The sequence below is a fragment of the Lynx canadensis genome, chromosome B1 (assembly GCF_007474595.2).
Source record: "Lynx canadensis isolate LIC74 chromosome B1, mLynCan4.pri.v2, whole genome shotgun sequence".
In the NCBI taxonomy this organism is placed as follows: Eukaryota; Metazoa; Chordata; class Mammalia; order Carnivora; family Felidae; genus Lynx; species Lynx canadensis.
This window is the reverse complement of record NC_044306.2, coordinates 205,472,431-205,490,082: the sequence shown is the minus strand read 5'-3', so window position 1 is coordinate 205,490,082 and position 17,652 is coordinate 205,472,431. Positions and strand designations below refer to the sequence as shown.

The following is a 17,652-nucleotide window of genomic DNA, read 5'->3' as shown; positions in this document are numbered from 1 at the left end:
ATTTAGTTTTGCCTTTCCAGTGAAAATTATTAAACAATTTTTTTTTATTATTAAGGTTTATTTATTTTTGAGAGAGAGACAGAGCGTGAGCGGGGGAGGGGCAGAGAGAGAGGGAGACACAGAATGCGAAGCAGGCTCCAGGCTCCGAGCGGTCAGCACAGAACCCGACGCGGGGCCCAAACCCGGACGGTGAGATCACGACCCGAGCCGAGGCCGGACGCTCAACCGACCGAGCCACCGATGTGCCCCGGAAGTTCTAAACACATCACACGACGCCATCCCAGGTCATCAGAAAAATGCTTTATTCAACGGCGTTATTTCATTCCACGCAGACGCACGCACGAGCACGTTTACTGCCTAACGCACACACGCCAGCGCCGAGGGGGCCCGGAGGGCCAGGCCGGGGACAGGAGCTCGTTCACCTTCCGTGCGGGACTCCCTCGAGGCCAGCAGACCCTGCGGGAGCATGGACAGCCGTGACCCAAGGTGGACACGCCCGGGACCGCCACTCACGTCTCAGCCACTCACCAAAGCGCCGCGGCACGACCGTCAGGAACGCGCAACGCGTCACGTCTGCTTCTGCCACACGCGCGCGCGTGCGGGAGAAGCAGCTGCCCTCAGAGCAGGGCACACTTGCCTGCGTGCTGTCTCTGCAGCAGTGCGGAGATGCTGATGGGCTGCCTGGGGGCCACTGCCTGGGAGCCCCCCAGGCTGGGCGAGCCCCCTCTTCCTGCTCGGCCTGGGGCCTGGGGCGCGGGCACCTGGGACAGCCCCTTGCCGGGGACAGGCAGCGGTGGGACCCTAGGAGTAAACCCGACAGACACAGAATCCTCAGCGACAGGGCCTCCCCGGCACCCCCGCCCCCCTCCCCCCCACCCCACCGCATCGACCACGCCCCCTCGGAGCTTCCCAGTTCTTTGGTTTTAAAAAGCAAAGCATGAAGGGGTCTACACGACATAACCCTGCTCGGAACACACGCAGAGGGGTTTAAGAAGCAGTACACAAAGGTCAGCGGCATGAACTGCAGTGAGTCAGGTGGTGGACACCTGAGGCGGGGACACTACCTGAGGGCCTGGGGCAGCTCCCTGTGACTTGGCGTCGGGCCGAGGGGCTGAGGGCCGCGGCGGGCAACACTGCCTGCGGTGGACAGGAGCAAAAGGTGAAGACAAACACAGAGGCCCGTCCCTCTGCCCTCGGCCGCCCCCTGCCACGTCCCCGACATCCCGCACCCACACCCTTCCCGACCGGGTGGACGCACCCACAGGACTGGAACGGAACTCCTGGGATCCAGTGCTGTGCCCCCCGTGCCTGGCAGCTGCCCAGGGCACACCCGGACCGGACCGCCAGCCCCACAGAGCCTCCACCCGACACCGAGCTCTGGGCCCAGGCTGGGCTGGGGAGGGAGGGCACCCGGGATGCAGACGGCTCAAGACATGTGCGGAGACCTGCTCTCGGTCCTACTCTGTCCCTGCTCCTGTCACTCAGAACCACTAGCAGGGAAAGGCACTTTCACCAGCTTCTGGCTCTGAGTCCCTTAGCCCCAGGACCGGCTCTGGTCTCCGCCCACACCGCCAGGCTCCCGAATTTCTGCTGACATCCTCCGTGCTAATAAGAAGCTTCTTTGAAAGACGCAAACACGTTGAAAAAAAAAAAAAAAAAAGAAAGACGCAAACAGCCCCTGGCACGCATTAGTCACAGCAGAGAGCAAATCTGAAGACTACTGGTGTTTAACACCCGAATTCCTTTGCATCCAAATCTTGGAGAATTTGAACAGAAGAATGGCAGGGAGAGCAGGGAAGACAGCATTTAGGCTCCCCGTGTTTCCTTTCACATTGAAGAACCCGGATCAGAGAGGGGCAGCGCCTTTCCCAGGGCCGCACGGCACCCGGTGGCCAACAGGGACCTCGTGTCTCTGCCCACCGGCCGTGCCGCAGCACAATGGCTGAGACCAGAGACGCAAAATGACTCGTTACTTATCTCCTGTGTTTTAGGATGGTTTGACACCACGGGGCCTTGCTTATTCTGGGAAGACCACCCCTCCCGGGGCTAGCTGACTCCCAAAGAGTAACGATTCGTCTGTGAGCTGGCCTGTGACATGAAATCTGAGTGCCCAGAGGTGCTCCCCATCACCTCCCCGCTCTGCCCTACCCCCACCCCCAAAACTGCTGAAATGATCCCAGGTAGCCAATCCCAAGGCGTCCTCACCGCCCACCACTCCTTCCCGTGAAGACCAGCCTCCCTGCTCCCTCTGCCCGAGGGCCCCTGTGGGGCGTGCTCGCCTCTGGCTGCCGGGGCTGTGAGGAAAACCTTGTCTCCTGGTGGGCTGGCCACACATCTCATCAGACAAGTCCCGGGACATTTTAACCCCGGCGCAACACAAACGGTAATGGCAGGTTACGTGCTCAACGCGCTACAGCCCACGGAGACGGAGTCTTAGTTACTCTTTGCGGGACTCGTGGCGATGACGGTTATCAACAGAGATGAGGGAACCGAGGCCCCCGGAGGTGAACTCACGGGGGTTTGGGGTTGACGCCCCGCACGCGGCAGGTGGGAACCTTGTGACACACGGGGTCTGAGCGGGAACCCCGGCCACGCGGGAACTCCAGAGCAGGGCACGACCGAGCACTCGGGCGCTGGGGGGTATCCCCTGCTTCAGCCCCGCTGGGACCGGGCGCTCAGACCGAGGATCCCCGACCGACAAGACGGGCAGCAAGTCAAGGCCCGTAGCTCCTGTTCCAGAAAGCCATGCCGTTCAATGAGGTTAGAAAGATTTCCGTTGGCAAACGAGAAATTGGCCGTTTAGAGAGGACAAGTTCCCTTATCCAGAATACGGAAAACCTCATCGGCCTGTGGCGGCAGACGGACGAGCCCGCGCTGTTTCCTGAACGAGGCACCAACGTGCCACCGAGGCAGGTGCCGGCGGGCGGTCGCTGGCGGGGAGGGGTCCCGGGCGGCGGGGAGCAGGGCGGCTGTGCCCGGGGCAGGGGGGAGCTCCCCGCTCCGTCAAGCGCGCTCGTGGGGAAGGGGCCCAGGCCGCACAGGAGCCGGGACCAACTGGACACAGACGTGAACCCCGGCACGGCCAGCCCACGGGGGCAGCCGGCAGCCACACGTGGACCGGGTGGTGGCACAGCGAGGTGGGGACAGCCAGGGGCGGGCGGTGCCGAGCCGGCTCCCGCACGAGAGACGAGATCGTCTTAAGACGACAAGGCCGGCATGACTCAGGGCCGACTTCTCACCGGGCGGCAGCAGGAACCTCCACGGGCTGGAAGCAGTGGCCCACGGAGCCACGGCCAGGGAAGCGACCCTCCGAGATGCACACGAAGCGAAGCCACTCAGACGTGGACAGAGACCGGGAGAACCCACCGCCAGCTGCCCTGCCCTACGACGACAGCGCGCTTCAGGCCGAAGGGAAAGGAGAGCGGCCGGTAACGAAGCCCCGGAGGTGGTCAAGTAGAGGGTGTGTCTGTGTGCCTTTGTCTCAAGACCTTCAAGAAATGGGAGCTTAAAATCATTCGCGTGCCGTGTTCCCGGGTAACACCTGTGGATGCCGTACGCGTCCCCACAGCACACGTGGTTATACGTCAACGAGACGGCACGCAGCGGGGGAGGGGTGTCGGGGGACAGCGTTGCTGAATCTCACCACAGGTAAGTCAGCTTTCACGTCAAGTACGTTGCGATGGGTGCGCGGCCTAATTCCTAGGCAATCACGGAAAATAACAACACGTTGCCGGGATATCAGCCGCAGAATCGAACGTGTGTCGATTCAGTGGGCTCGGCCACCCTGACACAGCACCCCAGGCCGGGGCCGGGCTTTACCGGCGGACACGGTCCTGGAGGCTGGCTGGCGTCCAGGAGGGCCTGTCCCCGGTTCCCCGCTGGCACCTTCTCTGTGTGCCCTCGCCGACCTCTGGGGTGGGGAGCCAGTGAGCTCCCCGCTGTCTCCTTTCTTTGTTGCTGTTTTACGGTTTTGTTGACGTAAATACAACGTGCTTTTCCCCCCTTCTTCTGGTGTCTCTTCTTGTAAAGACACCAACCATATCAGACTGGGGTCCCACCCAAGGACCTCATTTACCTCTTAGAGGCTCAGTCTCCAAATAGAGTCATGTGGCAGGGGTTGGGGCTTTAACGTGAATTTTGAGGGGAAACGATCCAGCCTATAGCAAAATCATACACTAAAAATATTTAGCGCGAAAAAGGCAGTTAAGGGGATACAGACAACAAATCCCAAGACATACATGAAATAATAGCAAAATGGCAGACATACATCCAGACATACGAACAACGGTGTTAACTATCAGCGGACCAAGCAGTCCAGTCAAGAGGCAGGGATTTTAAGAATGAAACCAGGCAAGAAGGAAAACATCTCATACTGTCTGCAACAGGCACACTTTGCATTCAGGCACAAATAGGCTGAACGTTTTAAAATGGGAAAAGATACGCTATGCAAACCGTCAGCAACCTAAAAATTAAATGAAGAAAATCCCACCATCAAACATAATTACTGAGGCGGGAACATATCAGTAGAAATGAGACCTGTACGCCGACAACCGCAAAGGATCCCTTGGGTAAATCAGAGATGCGAGAAGCGAGGAGACGTCACCAACGGATCCCGAGACTCAAAACTCTTAAGATATCAGTTCTCCCCCAAACTGATTTGCAGATGCAATGTAACTGCTATCAAAATTTTAGCAGGATTTTTTGGTAGAATTTGACAAATGGATCTTACGATTAATGTAAAAACGCAAAGGACCTAGAACAGCCAAGACTATTTGGGTAAATTAAGAACAAAGTCAGACGGCTCCCACTGATTTCAAAATTTACGGTAAAGCAAGACTAAGTAGATGGTATTTTGGGGGCGCCTGAGTCGGTTGAGCATCCGACTTTGGCTCGGGTCATGATCTTGCGGTCCATGAGTCCGAGCCCCGCGTCGGGCTCTGTGCTGACAGCTGGGAGACTGGAGCCTGTTGCAGATCCTGTGTCTCCCTCTCTCTGCCCCTCCTCCGTTCACGCTCTGTCTCTCTCAAAAATAAACATTAAAAAAAACTTAAAAAAGATGGCATTTTTGAAATTTTTATTTATTTTTAAGTAATCTCTATACCCAACGTGGGGTGAAACTCATGACCGTGAGATCATGAGTCACATGCTCCACCAACTAAGCCAGCCAGGCATCTCCAGGAACACAGTATTTTGATTAGCGGAAGAGAATACAAAGTGCAGAAGAATACTTTGACAGGACTGACCAATTAACTTCAATTTTGGACTTTTTATATGCAGGATGACAACTGACTCTTACGTATGGATCTTGTATCCTACAATCTTACCAACCTTGTTTATGATTCCTAGTATTCTTAAAGATCCCTCATGATCTTCTGCACACAAGGGCACACCGTCTACAATAAAGACACTCTACTCAGTCTCACCCAATCGATGTGCCTTTCACTTCCTTCTCTGGCTTCCCTGCACCGGCTGGAGCCCTCAGTGGATGTCGGACAGGAGAGGGGCTGTGGGCTGGAGGTATCTCACCATGTCCCCGGTCTCAGAGTACAGCATGATCCCTCTCAACAGTACCTGGTCAGCTCTGGGCTTTCTGCAGATGCCCTTTACCTGGCGAAGAGGTTGCCTTTTATTACATGTTTCTTGAGAGTTTCTACAGTGAATGATTGTAGAATTTTGTCAAATTATCTGTTGAAAAGCTCTAATGGTTTTTGGGTCCTTTATTTCTACTAGTATACTAATTAGTCGATCTTCAGATGTCAAATAACCTTGAATTCATAGGATAAATCCCACTTGGTGATGGCATACAATCCTTTTCCTAGGTTGCTAGATTTGATTGCCTCATATGTTTTTGAAGAATTTTGTATCCATATTCATAAGGAATACTGCTCAATTATTTTTCTTGTGCTGTCATTGGCTTTAAGATATTGCTGACCTTATGAAAACTGGAAAGTGTTCAGTCCCCTCCTACTTTCTAAAAGAACTCATATAGGACATTAGCTCATTAAATGTCACATAAAATTCACCCATAAAGCTATTGGGAAAAGGGCTTTTCTTTATGGAAAGATATTAAAATTACTAATTCAACTTCTTGATGGAGGTCTATCCAGATTTACTATTTCTTCTTGAGGTAGTTTTGATAATGTCTTGATAGGAATTTATTCATTTCACGTAAGTCATCTACTTTGGTAGTACAGAAGTATTCACAATATTCTTATAACCCTTTTAATATCTGTAGGGCGTATAGTGGTACTCCTGATACTGGTAATTTGTGCTTTCTTGGTCACTGTAGGTAAAAAGTTTACCAATTTTGCTCATCTTTTCAAAGGACAAGCTTTAAGCTCCACTGACTTTTCTCTGAGAGTTTTCTATTTTATACATTTCAAATTTATTTTGTTGTAGTTAACTCCCTAAGGTGGAAGCTCACTGGTTTTAGGTCTCCTTCCTTTCTCATGCATTTTTTTTTAATGTTTTTTTTTTTAAACTTATTTTTGAGAGAGACAGAGCAAGTGGGAGAGGGGCAGAGAGAGAGAGAGACACAGAATCTGAAACAGGCTCCAGGCTCTGAGCTGTCAGCACAGAGCCCGACACGGGGCTCAAACTCACGAACTGTGAGATCATGACCCAAGCCGAAGTCAGACGCTCAACTGACTGAGCCACCCAGGCGCCCCTCTCATACAAGCATTTAAAGCTATACATTTCCCTCTAAGCACTGCTTCACCTGCATCTCGTATATTTTGATATGTTGTATTTTCTTTCATTCATTTTCTGGTGTTACTAGAGATTTTTTCTCCTTGATCCATTAAAAGCTATAATTGTGTTAATACTTGTTTTATTATCAGATTTTCCTTCTGCTGACTTCCAATTTAATTCCACTGTAGTCTGAAAATACACTTTACGTGATCATGGTCCCTTTAAAGGTGTTGGGACTTGTTTTGTATCCTGGTATGTGGCCTACCCTGCAGAGTCCCCCTTTGCCCTGGCAAGGAACGCACGCCGTGCTGTTGTCAGGTGGGGGACAGTGCCGTTCACGTTACTGGAGCGGGGAACTGAAATACCCAAATCTCAACTGTTGAATTAACCATCTCCACTTTTGTCAGTTTTGACCTCATGTACTTTCCATTTTGGTGTGTCTACACTAACAATTATTACGTCTTCCTGGTGTGTTGACCCTTTAATCGTCATGAAATGCCCTTCCTGGTCTCTGGTAATATTTATCTTAAAAAACCTGCTTTGTCTGATGTGAAAATAGCCTCCCTAGCTCTGCACTTGCTATGCCTTTTCCCATAATTTTTCTATTTGTCTCCTTGAATCTACAAGTGTGCCTTCTGTCAGGGTAGCTCTTGTGCCGTCTGACAATCTCCGCTCTTCCACTGGGGTGTTTAGCGCGTTCACATTTAATGTCGGCCCCGATGGATCAGATCTGTGTGTGGCCACGATGCTATTTGTTTCCTTTTACCTTCCTGGTCTAGCTGCCCCGTCAACCTCTGAGAAGAGAGCACTGAGATCTCTAAGGGCGAGTCTATTCCTTTCCCTCTCGTCTGCTTTTGCTTCGTTAATCGCCTCTATTTTTGCGTGCGTACCGCTGAGGCGTCGCTCGTCTCCAGAAATGTCCTGTGTCCAAAACCACTTTGTTCGTTATTCACACCGCAGCTCCAGCTCATCTGCTTACTGTCCACACGGTGCTGTTTCCACCCTGTCCTCCGCTTCCTTGTGCTGCTGGATTACAGGCCTCCGGCGGACAGCGCGTGGCTGCAGCTTCTCCACCCGGTCTGACGAGCTCTGCCTTTTCATCGGTCTTTAGTGTTCGAGATGAAGGGAAGCATTGATAGGATCTGGTTTGTACCTATTCTGCTATTTATCATCTACGGTCTCATGTGTCTTTTCCCTTCTAGTCTGCCTCGCCTTCTTTTGTGGCAAACAAATGCCTTTTAATGCAATATTTGAATTCCTCTCGACTTAACTGTATCTTTGAAGTCATGTTTGTTTGTGTTTACTTGAAACAAATCGACTTCCAGGTAAGGCTGACTTCATTCTGCTGGGCTGTGTCACCTCTGCTCCGACGCGGCCCTGTCCCCCGCTCTGTGCGTACCACCCCAGGTGCTGGTTTGTTGTGTTACACTTGCCACTTCCACCAACTCAGGTCTGCAAAGTACCAGAGAACAAGACCCTGTTCCCTCCAGTCCCGTCAGTGTGTATCCTCCGCTCAGTGCCTCCCATTGGATTTCCTGTAGGGCAGGTCTGCTAGCGACCCTTGTTTGAGTTACTCTGTAATGTGTTTATTTTGTCTCAACTCGATTTTTTTAATGTTTATTTGAGAGAGAGTGAGCGTGGGGGAGGGGCACAGAGAGAGAGAGAATCCCAAGCAGGCTTCAAGCTGTCAGTGCAGAGCCCGATGTGGGCCTCAATCTCAGGAACCGTGAGATCACGACCTGAGCCGAAATCAACAGTCAGAAGTTTCACCAACTGGGCCACCAGGCACCCCTGTTTTGTGTAAACTTTTAAAGGAGAATTCTATTAGATACAGAATTCTTGGCTGACCCAGGCCTGGGGGGGGGGGGGGGGGCTCTCAGCCTCTGTTAGAATTGAAGGTCTATAACTCTTAAAACTGCTGAAGACAGAAAAGACAAGGAAAGTGACTGAGACACAGCGGCTGTATGAGATGCGGGGTATCCTCACAGGGGACTCTGAGCCCGAGAGCAAACAAGGCTTCTCAACGGTCAAGGGCAGAACCATGCTGACGCTGAGCTGCCTACAGGCTGGGCTGGTGCTGTGAGCACCCCTGTTCTTTGTGGGGGGGCTGGGGCACCATGCCTGCAACATGCTCTCAGTGGTTCAAAGAAACACGGACTATAAAGGGTAGGCAGCAAATGTGGCAAAATCTTAACAGTTGGGGAATCTGGGTAAGGGGAACAGGGAGTTTCTCATACTTTTCTTCCCATTTTTCTGTGTGTTATTTCGGAAATATTTTCAAAACAAATTATAAAAATAACAGGTTGGGACACTCACATTACAATATATCTCAAAATACACTGTAAAGATTTTGGAGAAAGATAAATACTAAGAACTAGAATAAAATGATATAGGTATGGAAAAAATCTGTCCAAACAGAAATCTGGAAACAAACAAAAATTAACAGATTTGAGAACATAAAAATGTTAAGCATTTATGGCACAAAAACAGACACTCAGATCAATGGAACAGAACAGAGAACCCAGAAATGGACCCACAAACGTATGGCAAGCTAATCTTGGACAAAGCAGGAAAGAATATCCAATGGAATAAAGACAGTGTCTTCAGCAAGTGGTGCTGGGAAAACTGGACAGCGACATGCAGAAGAATGAACCTGGACCACTTTCTTACACCAGACACAAAAAGAAACTCAAAATGGATGAAAGACCTAAATGTAAGACAGGAAGCCATCAAAACCCTCGAGGAGAAAGCAGGAAAAAGCCTCTTTGATCTTGGCTGCATCAACTTCTTACTCAACACATCTCCAGAGGCAAGGGAAACAAAAGCAAAAATGAACTACTGGGACCTCATCAAAATAAAAAGCTTCTGCACAGCGAAGGAAACAATCAGCAAAACTAAAAGGCAACTGACAGAATGGGAGAAGATATTTGCAAACAACATATGAGATAAATGGTTAGGATCCAAAATCTACAAAGAACTTATCAAACTCAACACCCCAAAACCAAATAATCCAGTGAAGAAATGGGCAAAAGACATGAACAGACACTTCTCCAAAGAAGACATCCAGATGGCCAACAGACGCATGAAAAGATGCTCAACATCACTCATCATCAGGGAAATACAAATCGAAACCACAATGAGATACCACCTCACACCCGTCAGAATGGCTAACATTAACAACTCAGGCAACAACAGATGTTGTGAGGATGCGGAAAGAGAGGATCTCTTTTGCACTGTTGGTGGGAATGCAAACCGGTGCAGCCACTCTGGAAAACGGTTTAGAGGTTCCTTAGAAAATTAAAAATACAACTACCCTACGACCCAGAAATTGCACTACTAGGCACTTATCCAAGGGATACAGGTGTGTGTTTCGAAGGGACACATGCACCCCCATGTTTATAGCAGCACTATCGACAACAGCCAAAGTATGGAAAGAGCCCAAATGTCCGTTGATGGATGAATGAATAAAGAAGATGTGGTATATACACACACACACACACACACACACACACACACACACACACAATGGAGTATTACTTGGCAATCAAAAAGAAGGAAATCTTGCCATTTGCAACTACGTGGATGGAACTGGAGGGTATTATGCTAAGTGAAATTAGCCAGAGAAAGACAAATATCCTAGGACTTCGCTCATGTGAGGAATTTAAGATACAGAACAGATGAACATAAGGGAAGGGAAGCAAAAATAATATAAAAACAGGGAGGGGACAAAACATGAGACTTAAATATAGAGAACAGAGTTGCTAGAGTTGCTAGAGGGGTTGTGGGAGGGGAGATGGGCTCACTGGGCAAGGGGCATTAAGAGGACACCTGCTGGGATGAGCACTGGGTGTCATATGTAGGGGATGAATCAGTGGAATCTACTGAACTCATTAGTGCACCGTATGCTAACTAACTTGGATGTAAATTTAAAAAAATAATAAAAAATGTTAACCATCTAAAATTAAAAAAAATCAAATATAAAATTAAACAGCAAATTGGATAAAAGATGGATATCCTTCATCTTGAGGATTTCATACACGTGAAGGACAAAAGGGAAAAAGAGATAATTCACAGTCAAAAACAAGAAATGACTAAAATGAGGACACTCAGGATCACAGTCACAGCATGAGGACCTGTCCCTTCCAGGCGCATGGGGCAGGACACGCACGAGGCAGGCCCCCCTCCCCCGTGTCACTTCTCGATTCTGATCGATACATCTGGAAGCATTTAGGATGTTCACTGTGTTCCCTTTGGAAACATGCGCCAGGGAGAGGACCCAGTGAGGTCCGGGGTCCCACAAGCCCCCGCCCGGACAGTGAGGGGCAAGAGGAGGGAAGGGCGCAGCCAGGCTGGGCGGGCAGACCCCAGGCTTCTGTACGGAAGGGAAGCGGGGCAGGAAGCTCCCATTCGTGCGGCCTCCACGCCTGAGTCCTGTGAAGGCAGATGTGACCCCCACAAGCACGTGGGAACAGCGCACATGCCGGGGCCTGCAGGCCCTGCCCTGCTCCCCACAAAGGTGCGTGGCGAGGCAAGAGCCGGCACCTAAGGGGACCGCGACCTCGGACACCACGGAAACACGGCATCAACGTGTGTCACGAGTTCTCACTGGGGTGTGACAAGGAGCTCCATCCGGGGGAACTGGCTCAACTGGGACACTCCATCCATGGCGGTGGGGGGTGGGGGGAGGGGGCGGGGAGCCGCATCGCGAGCCGGATTCTCTAGAAGCTGGCACAACAGGCCTGAGGGGGGCTAAGGGCAGGGAAGGGGGACAAGAGGCTGTGAGCAGGGTGGACGCCCAGGATGGGGTGCCGCTCAGGCGTGAAAGTGCCGCGGGGAGGCCCCCGGAGCAGGTGCTGGGGGCCCCAAGCCCACTCGGCTGCGTGGGTGGCGGCAAGAGGCTCCAGATGCGACCACGTAGCCTGCCTGCGGGCCCTCCTCCGAGGCAGTTGTTAGAATATCCCCTCCAGCAAGAAGCAAAGGTGAGGCGAGAGCAGAGAAGCAAACGGGGTCACACATCACGAATGTGAGGGTCTCCCTCACGGGCCTAAGCTCGGGGGCTTGCTGAGGGCATGAAGGCGACAGCAGAGGGGCCGGGCGGGGGGGGGGGGGGCACCCTGCTCCCGCCGGGAAGGGGCCTGAGCCTGCGGTGGGCACGGGCACTTGCTCTGGAAACCCACTCGTGACTCCCACACCCGCCAGGAAGGGACCATCTTGCTGGGACAAGAGTACTCGTCAAGGGTCCCCAACGGGCCCAGCAGCCACACCGTTTTGGGGAACAGGTCACTGCCCACGCTGACTTCGTGGCAGGACAGCGCTGCCCTGGGTGGGTTCCACTGGGTTCCCTTCTGTGGCAGGCAGTTCCGTGGCATGTCCGTTTGGGGCAGGGGACAGGGACCCCCGTCCATTTGGGGCAGGGGACAGGGACCCCCACTTACCCATGCGTCCATCATGAGGCGGGCTGATCAGAGAGATTCTTGCCGGGCCAGCCGTGACCTCAGGCTAAGTGTGTAGAAAGAAAACAAGTCAGTTCCTGGAGCTGCCCGTTCCGAGGGCCAGACCCACCCCACTTACCGCGAACCACCGGCTCCAGGCCCACAAGGGCAGGGCGCCCCCCTCCGCTCCCCGGCCCCAGGCGGCTCGCAGCAGCGGGGCGGGGGGGGGGGGGTGTTGCTGCACCAAGCGCTTCCAAGAATCTCAGAAGAGAGGAAACGTCAAGTCCTTGGCTGAGGTCAGGAATGTTGAAATCCCACACAGATCCTCATTTTGGGCTCATGATCTCGTCACCCTGCGCTCCGGTGTTGACGGGGTGTTCTCGCTCGCAGGGAGCCAGCTCTGGCAGCCCCGGTTGTGTTCCCCAGGGGCGGCCCCCCCCCCCCCCGATCCCCTGAGGATGGCACGCTGGCACTGTCACTAGTGATGGGGGGCCTCCTCCGACCACAGAGGCCATGCCGGGCGTGCAGGCCAAGCGCTCCCTTCGCTGCCATGGCCGTCCTGGTCTCACTCCCGTGGCCCCTGACAAGCCCGGCTCCCACCGGTCTGTCTCCAGACCCGGCCACCATCCCCTGTGCCCATCTTCCCAGTTCCCACCCCGGCACACCCACTCCTGTGGCCCCCTGCAGGGTCCCCTCTGCGACCCCAGCCCCTGGCTCACGCCCACCAGCAAGCCTCAACCAGGAAGGACCAGCGCGCTTAGGTGGAGACACTTCAGACAGCGCTGCCCCACCTGGAGGGCGTGTCCATCAACTGCCTGCTCACGCCCCCCGACAGCTTCCGGGTGAAGCGTCCCTCCCGGCCACGCGTCACGTGACAGTGGTGGGCTCGGCAGCTGCCCTCCCACGGGCTAGAGCTCTGGTCCCACCACATTTGGTCCTTCCCATCGGCCCGTCCCCTCCCCCCCACCCGGGGTGCCCCCTCCACAGCCACGGGCTGAGTCGGGGTGCGCAGATGTCCTGTGCGCTCCTGCCGCCGGCCCTTTGCACCTGCTCCTCTCGCGGTCCCGACCCGCACCTCCGTCCGGCCTGCTCTGCACATCGTTGCCACATGTGCCCCCTGCACGCCAGCTCTCAACAGCGGGCAGAGCGTTCGCAACTCCAACAGGAGAACTCGGCACGGCGCGACGGCGAAAGTCACTCCGCTGAGTTAGAATCGGGTAACTGGTCTCTTCTCACCTTGGCTTCTACCAGCAAGGGTTTCTATTTGCTGGGTCAGCTCTCGAGGCTCCTGTGTCAGGGAGGATCCAGTAACAGGTGAAGAAAAAGGACCTGGAGACCCGGCCGGCCGGCCGGGCTGTGCAGGCACAGGGCTGAGCACGGGCTGCGGCGGGCGCCCTGGGTCCCGGTGAGGACCCGTGCTCGGGAGCACGACCGGGAGCCGCGGCCTAGGATGGGTGTTCGCGAGGGCCCCACTGAGCAGAGCAGGGCAGACCCACCCCAGGCGGCACAAGGAAGCCGAGACGCCCCACGGAGGCGGACCACGCCAGGCTGCACTTCGCGGTGTGGACCACAGAGACCGCGAGCGGCAGATGTCTGCGAGGAGGGGTGTGTTCCACGTGCTGCAGGTGCTCCCACGGGGGCTCCCACGGGCACTTCCATAAGCGCTCCCACAGGGGCTCCCACGGGGGCTCCCACGGGGGCTCCCGTAGGTGCAGCTTCGAGGCTCTCCCTCTATTCACAACTTGCTCACGGAGAGTTCTTCCTGCCAGAGAGCAAATCCTCTAGAAAGATCTAGCACTTCCCAGGTGTCAGGAGAGTATGGAAAACTCTGAGTCCAAACCTCCCCTCCAGGGTGTCTGCGGTCCGTGTCCTGAGGCTGCCCCCCGTAGAGCAGCCCCGCGTCCTGCTGGTGGTTTCGGCGCATCCCGGGATGCCGCGTGGAGGCTGCCGGTTCCGCGTCTGTCAGCACAGTGTTTCTGCGTTCCCGATGGCTGACGTGTTTCTCTTTGGGCTCTCCCTCAAGTCGGTTCTCGCACTTTACCGGCCCCCCTCGTTAGCGCGTGCCGTAGAGCAGGCCTTCACTGGGTACCTGTGAGTTGTCATTTCCCTGTTCACACCGGCCGACCGTCCCGGGTAGGAAGCTGCGGGCCGGTGTCCGCGTCTGACACGCCATCGGCGCCCTGTGCACCTGCAGGCTGTGTGTCTCTCACCTGCTCTCCCAGGACCCCGGGGTTGGCCAGGGCAGCAGGTGGGAGGGGGACAAGGCCCTCTACGCCCCAGGCGGCTGACCCCAGGCTGCTTGCGCCAGGGGTCCTGTGGTGGGCGTGGCACCTTCTCGACCAGCCGGCCGCAGTGTCCTCACCCTGCTTCCCCTGCAGCCGCGGCCGCTCACCCTGGATGAGCCCGCAGGGGCGGGGACCTCTCCTAAACCACCAGACAATACCCCTCAGGGCAGCCCCACACCGGGGCCGGGGTCCCGTGCTCCCCTCCGCGCCCTGCCCCGGGCCGGCCGTGCCGCCCAGGGTCTCTGGGCCCGGGGTGGGGTTCCCAGGACGCAGCCGCCACCCTGCCCCCACTCCGGGGCTGATGGCGTCCGGGGGCCGGGCGCGGGGGTGGACAAGTTTCGGGGGCACTTGCGTCCTGCTCTGGTCCAAGGCGGGCAAACCGTGGCCCGGAGCCCGGTCCTGTTGATAAAGCCTTACTGCCGGGCAGCCGTGCCCGTTCGCCTCCACCTCCCGGAGGCCTGGGGGCAGAGCCTCAACTACTCCCAACCTGCCCTGGACGGCAGCAGGCGCTACCCCCGGTCCGGCACCTCACTGCAGCTTCGAGACTGTGGGCTGTGTTCCGGACCCTCAACTGTAACAGCCGGGACATGGGGGATCAACTCAGGATGTCAGTCCCTAATCTCCAAAACAAGGCCACACGTGGGTGAGGCTGAGTCCAGCCTCCGGGGCGCCAAGGCCAGCAGGTGGTGCGTGGGGGCCGGGATCCACAGGGCAGCGAGGAGGCGCACCCGCAGGCTCCGTCTCAGATGTGACGGGGGATGGTGAGACAGGAGGGTGGGGCGGAGAACCGGGCGCGGAGGGGAGGCGCACGCCGGCACAGCCACCAGGGACTAGGGCGTCCGTCCCCTCCACCCCAGCTCCGAACGGCTTTGCGTTCCTACCTGCTCATCCTGGAATCCAGATTCCTCCTTAATCTGCTTGCAGGACGGCCCCCGTGGAAATGAGCACTACTCCTCACTAACCAACCTGAACACCGGCGTGCATGTCCCGGGGCGACCGGGAGACCGAGCTCCCACGTACCGGGTGTTCGCGGACAGGCAGCACCAGGCGGTGTATGAGTCACCAACACCGAGTCCGTGTGCACCAGGTCGCTCCCTCTGGGGACCCGCTTCCCCATCCTCTATCCTGAGCCTCCTGGCGTCTGGCCTTGGGTGGGGGGTGGGGGAGTCCCAGGCCGCACTCCATCCGGGCCAGGCACCGACGGCCGGAACTTCCGGCCGTGTCTCCTCTGGCCTTGCCCCTCTCTCCAAGGGGGAGCCCTGCCTCTATTCAGGGGCCTCGGGGTCTCCAAGCCTCTGCCTTTCTTGGCCGGACTGGGTGTATCCTGACTTCACTCAGCCTCCCTTCCTTCTTCCCCACCTGCCGCTCACAGAAGGGAGTGTGCTCGAAACCGTCACCCAGGACCTGCTTCGCGAACCACGTCCCCGCCCAGCACAGGATGAAGAGACCCCGCTGCGATCCGTCCCTGGGGCCTTGAACACTTGTGCTTCCTGGAGCTGCGAAAACCACAGACACCGTATGCGGGACGAGGTGGGACCCAGGGAGTGGGCGTACTTACTTTTCTCGCTGGGGAAGGAGTGAGGTCGACCTGCATGGACTCCACCCTGTTAAATGACAAGGGGCCAGGGGCCAGGGGCTCGTCCGCGATGCAACACCACCAACCGAGACTCGCGCCGCGGGACCTACGCTCACCTCCAGGCCCGGCGCTGTCGGCCCGCCTGCCTCGCTGGCCAGCGCCCACGCCCACGGAAGCCTTGTCGCCTGGGCGCCGGCCCGCCCACCCCATAGCCCCCTCCCGGCCCTTGTGCTCGCTCCTCTAATCGGGCCTGAGCTCCTGCAAGGCGGCGACAGGAGTAAACATCCTTTTTCCTTTCCTTAACGCTTACTGCCCGACCCACACGCTTCACACAATGAACACTCAACAAGTGTTCGTTCTGACCGAGCCCGAGTCTGACAGGGACGCACCACTCGGGAAGCCTCGTAGGAGAAAGAGCAGAAGAGAGAGGACGAGAAAGGGCGGGAAAGTGAGCTACTGAGCTCCTGCAGGGCGGGCCTGCCGGACAAAGCCAAGGTGAGGGGCGCAGCTCCCCTCAGCCAGGGTGGGTCGGGGTCCGGGGGGAGCCACCCGCCCAGCTGCGGTCTCTCGTCCTAGTTTTGTCTGTGCTGGATTAGTCTCCGAGCCGCCTCCCCTGGCCTGGCCATCCCGGTCACGGGTCAGTCCCAGGGTTGACACCCGTTGGCGCGGTGTGGTCGCAGGATGCCCCCCAACCAATCGCTAGGACTGTGGGGACAGAGTTGTGACCGGCCAGCCGGGACCACACAGCTGATTGTGAGGCTGCGTCCCGCGGGGCAGGCAGGAGCCAGAGGGAGGGGCGAGGTGCCACGTCCTGCACTCGACTCAGGGTCCCTGCCTGTCCACTGCTGACTGGCGGGGTTGGGGTGGCGGTGAGGAGACGTGCAGGGTGGAGGGAGGAGGGGAGGGCCGGAGGCGCGTCAGAGGACGGGCTGTGCGACCCGCCGGAGCCGGCCAGTGACGGTCAGGGACACTGGGGCCGCCCCGCCGCACACGCACCTGTTGGAGGCTGACGAGTCAGGGGGCCGGAGGTGTCCGCCTGGCCGTGCCGAAGGAGCTGCAGCAGGGGTCTGAGCGTCAGGCCGCGTTCGCCGGCCCGGCTGCCTCTTCACATCCCTCCCAGCTCAGGCCCCGTGTCACTTACTCGAAACTGGAGTTTTTATTGTGCTGAAAGCTGTCTGCTGTGACAATCTCACACTACACAGATAGAGAGGGGGTGCTAATCAGCCGCAAACGTTTACTTCAACGTAACCCATCCCGGTTACAATCGTAAGCCGACAAACACAGCCAGATGCCCCACAGGTGCCCCGGCCCCCAACCCTCGCCAGCTTCCCCCCCCCAACACACGCAGCCCTGAGGAGCCCCCCGAGGACAGGCAAGTGGCCTGTGGCTTGCTCTATTGGCTGCGCCCGGTGCTGCGAACAAGCAGGTGCTTGACTACGGGTCGGGGGCAGGCAGCCATCCGCCTCTGCGGTGTGGGGACCTCGAACCTCTGAGGCCCTCGCTCCTGCCCGCGGCCTCCGTGAGACCAGTGTGCTGTGTGCCGCCCCCCCCCCGCCCCAGGACATGAAGGTAACAGAGAGCCACCGGTACCAGCGCCCCCCCCACCCCCCCGCGGGTGAGCGTGCACCATGCTGCCCCACCTGGGCTCCTCCTGCTCTGGCGGGGGGCG

General features: G+C 56.5%; 1 protein-coding gene across 1 annotated transcript in view; it reads right to left on the bottom strand.

Annotated features, from left to right (window-relative positions):
• Positions 1-617: 617 nt before the first annotated feature.
• RNF212 (ring finger protein 212) overlaps positions 618-17,652 on the bottom strand; it is a 37,202-nt gene continuing 20,167 nt past the window's right edge. The window contains exons 7-12 of the mRNA XM_032593086.1: positions 17,125-17,177; positions 16,980-17,037; positions 15,966-16,011; positions 12,126-12,189; positions 1,065-1,137; positions 618-801 (exon numbers count right to left, since the gene is read on the bottom strand). Coding sequence (XP_032448977.1) covers positions 618-801; positions 1,065-1,137; positions 12,126-12,189; positions 15,966-16,011; positions 16,980-17,037; positions 17,125-17,177 — 478 coding nt within the window. The remainder of the gene's footprint in view (positions 802-1,064; positions 1,138-12,125; positions 12,190-15,965; positions 16,012-16,979; positions 17,038-17,124; positions 17,178-17,652) is intronic.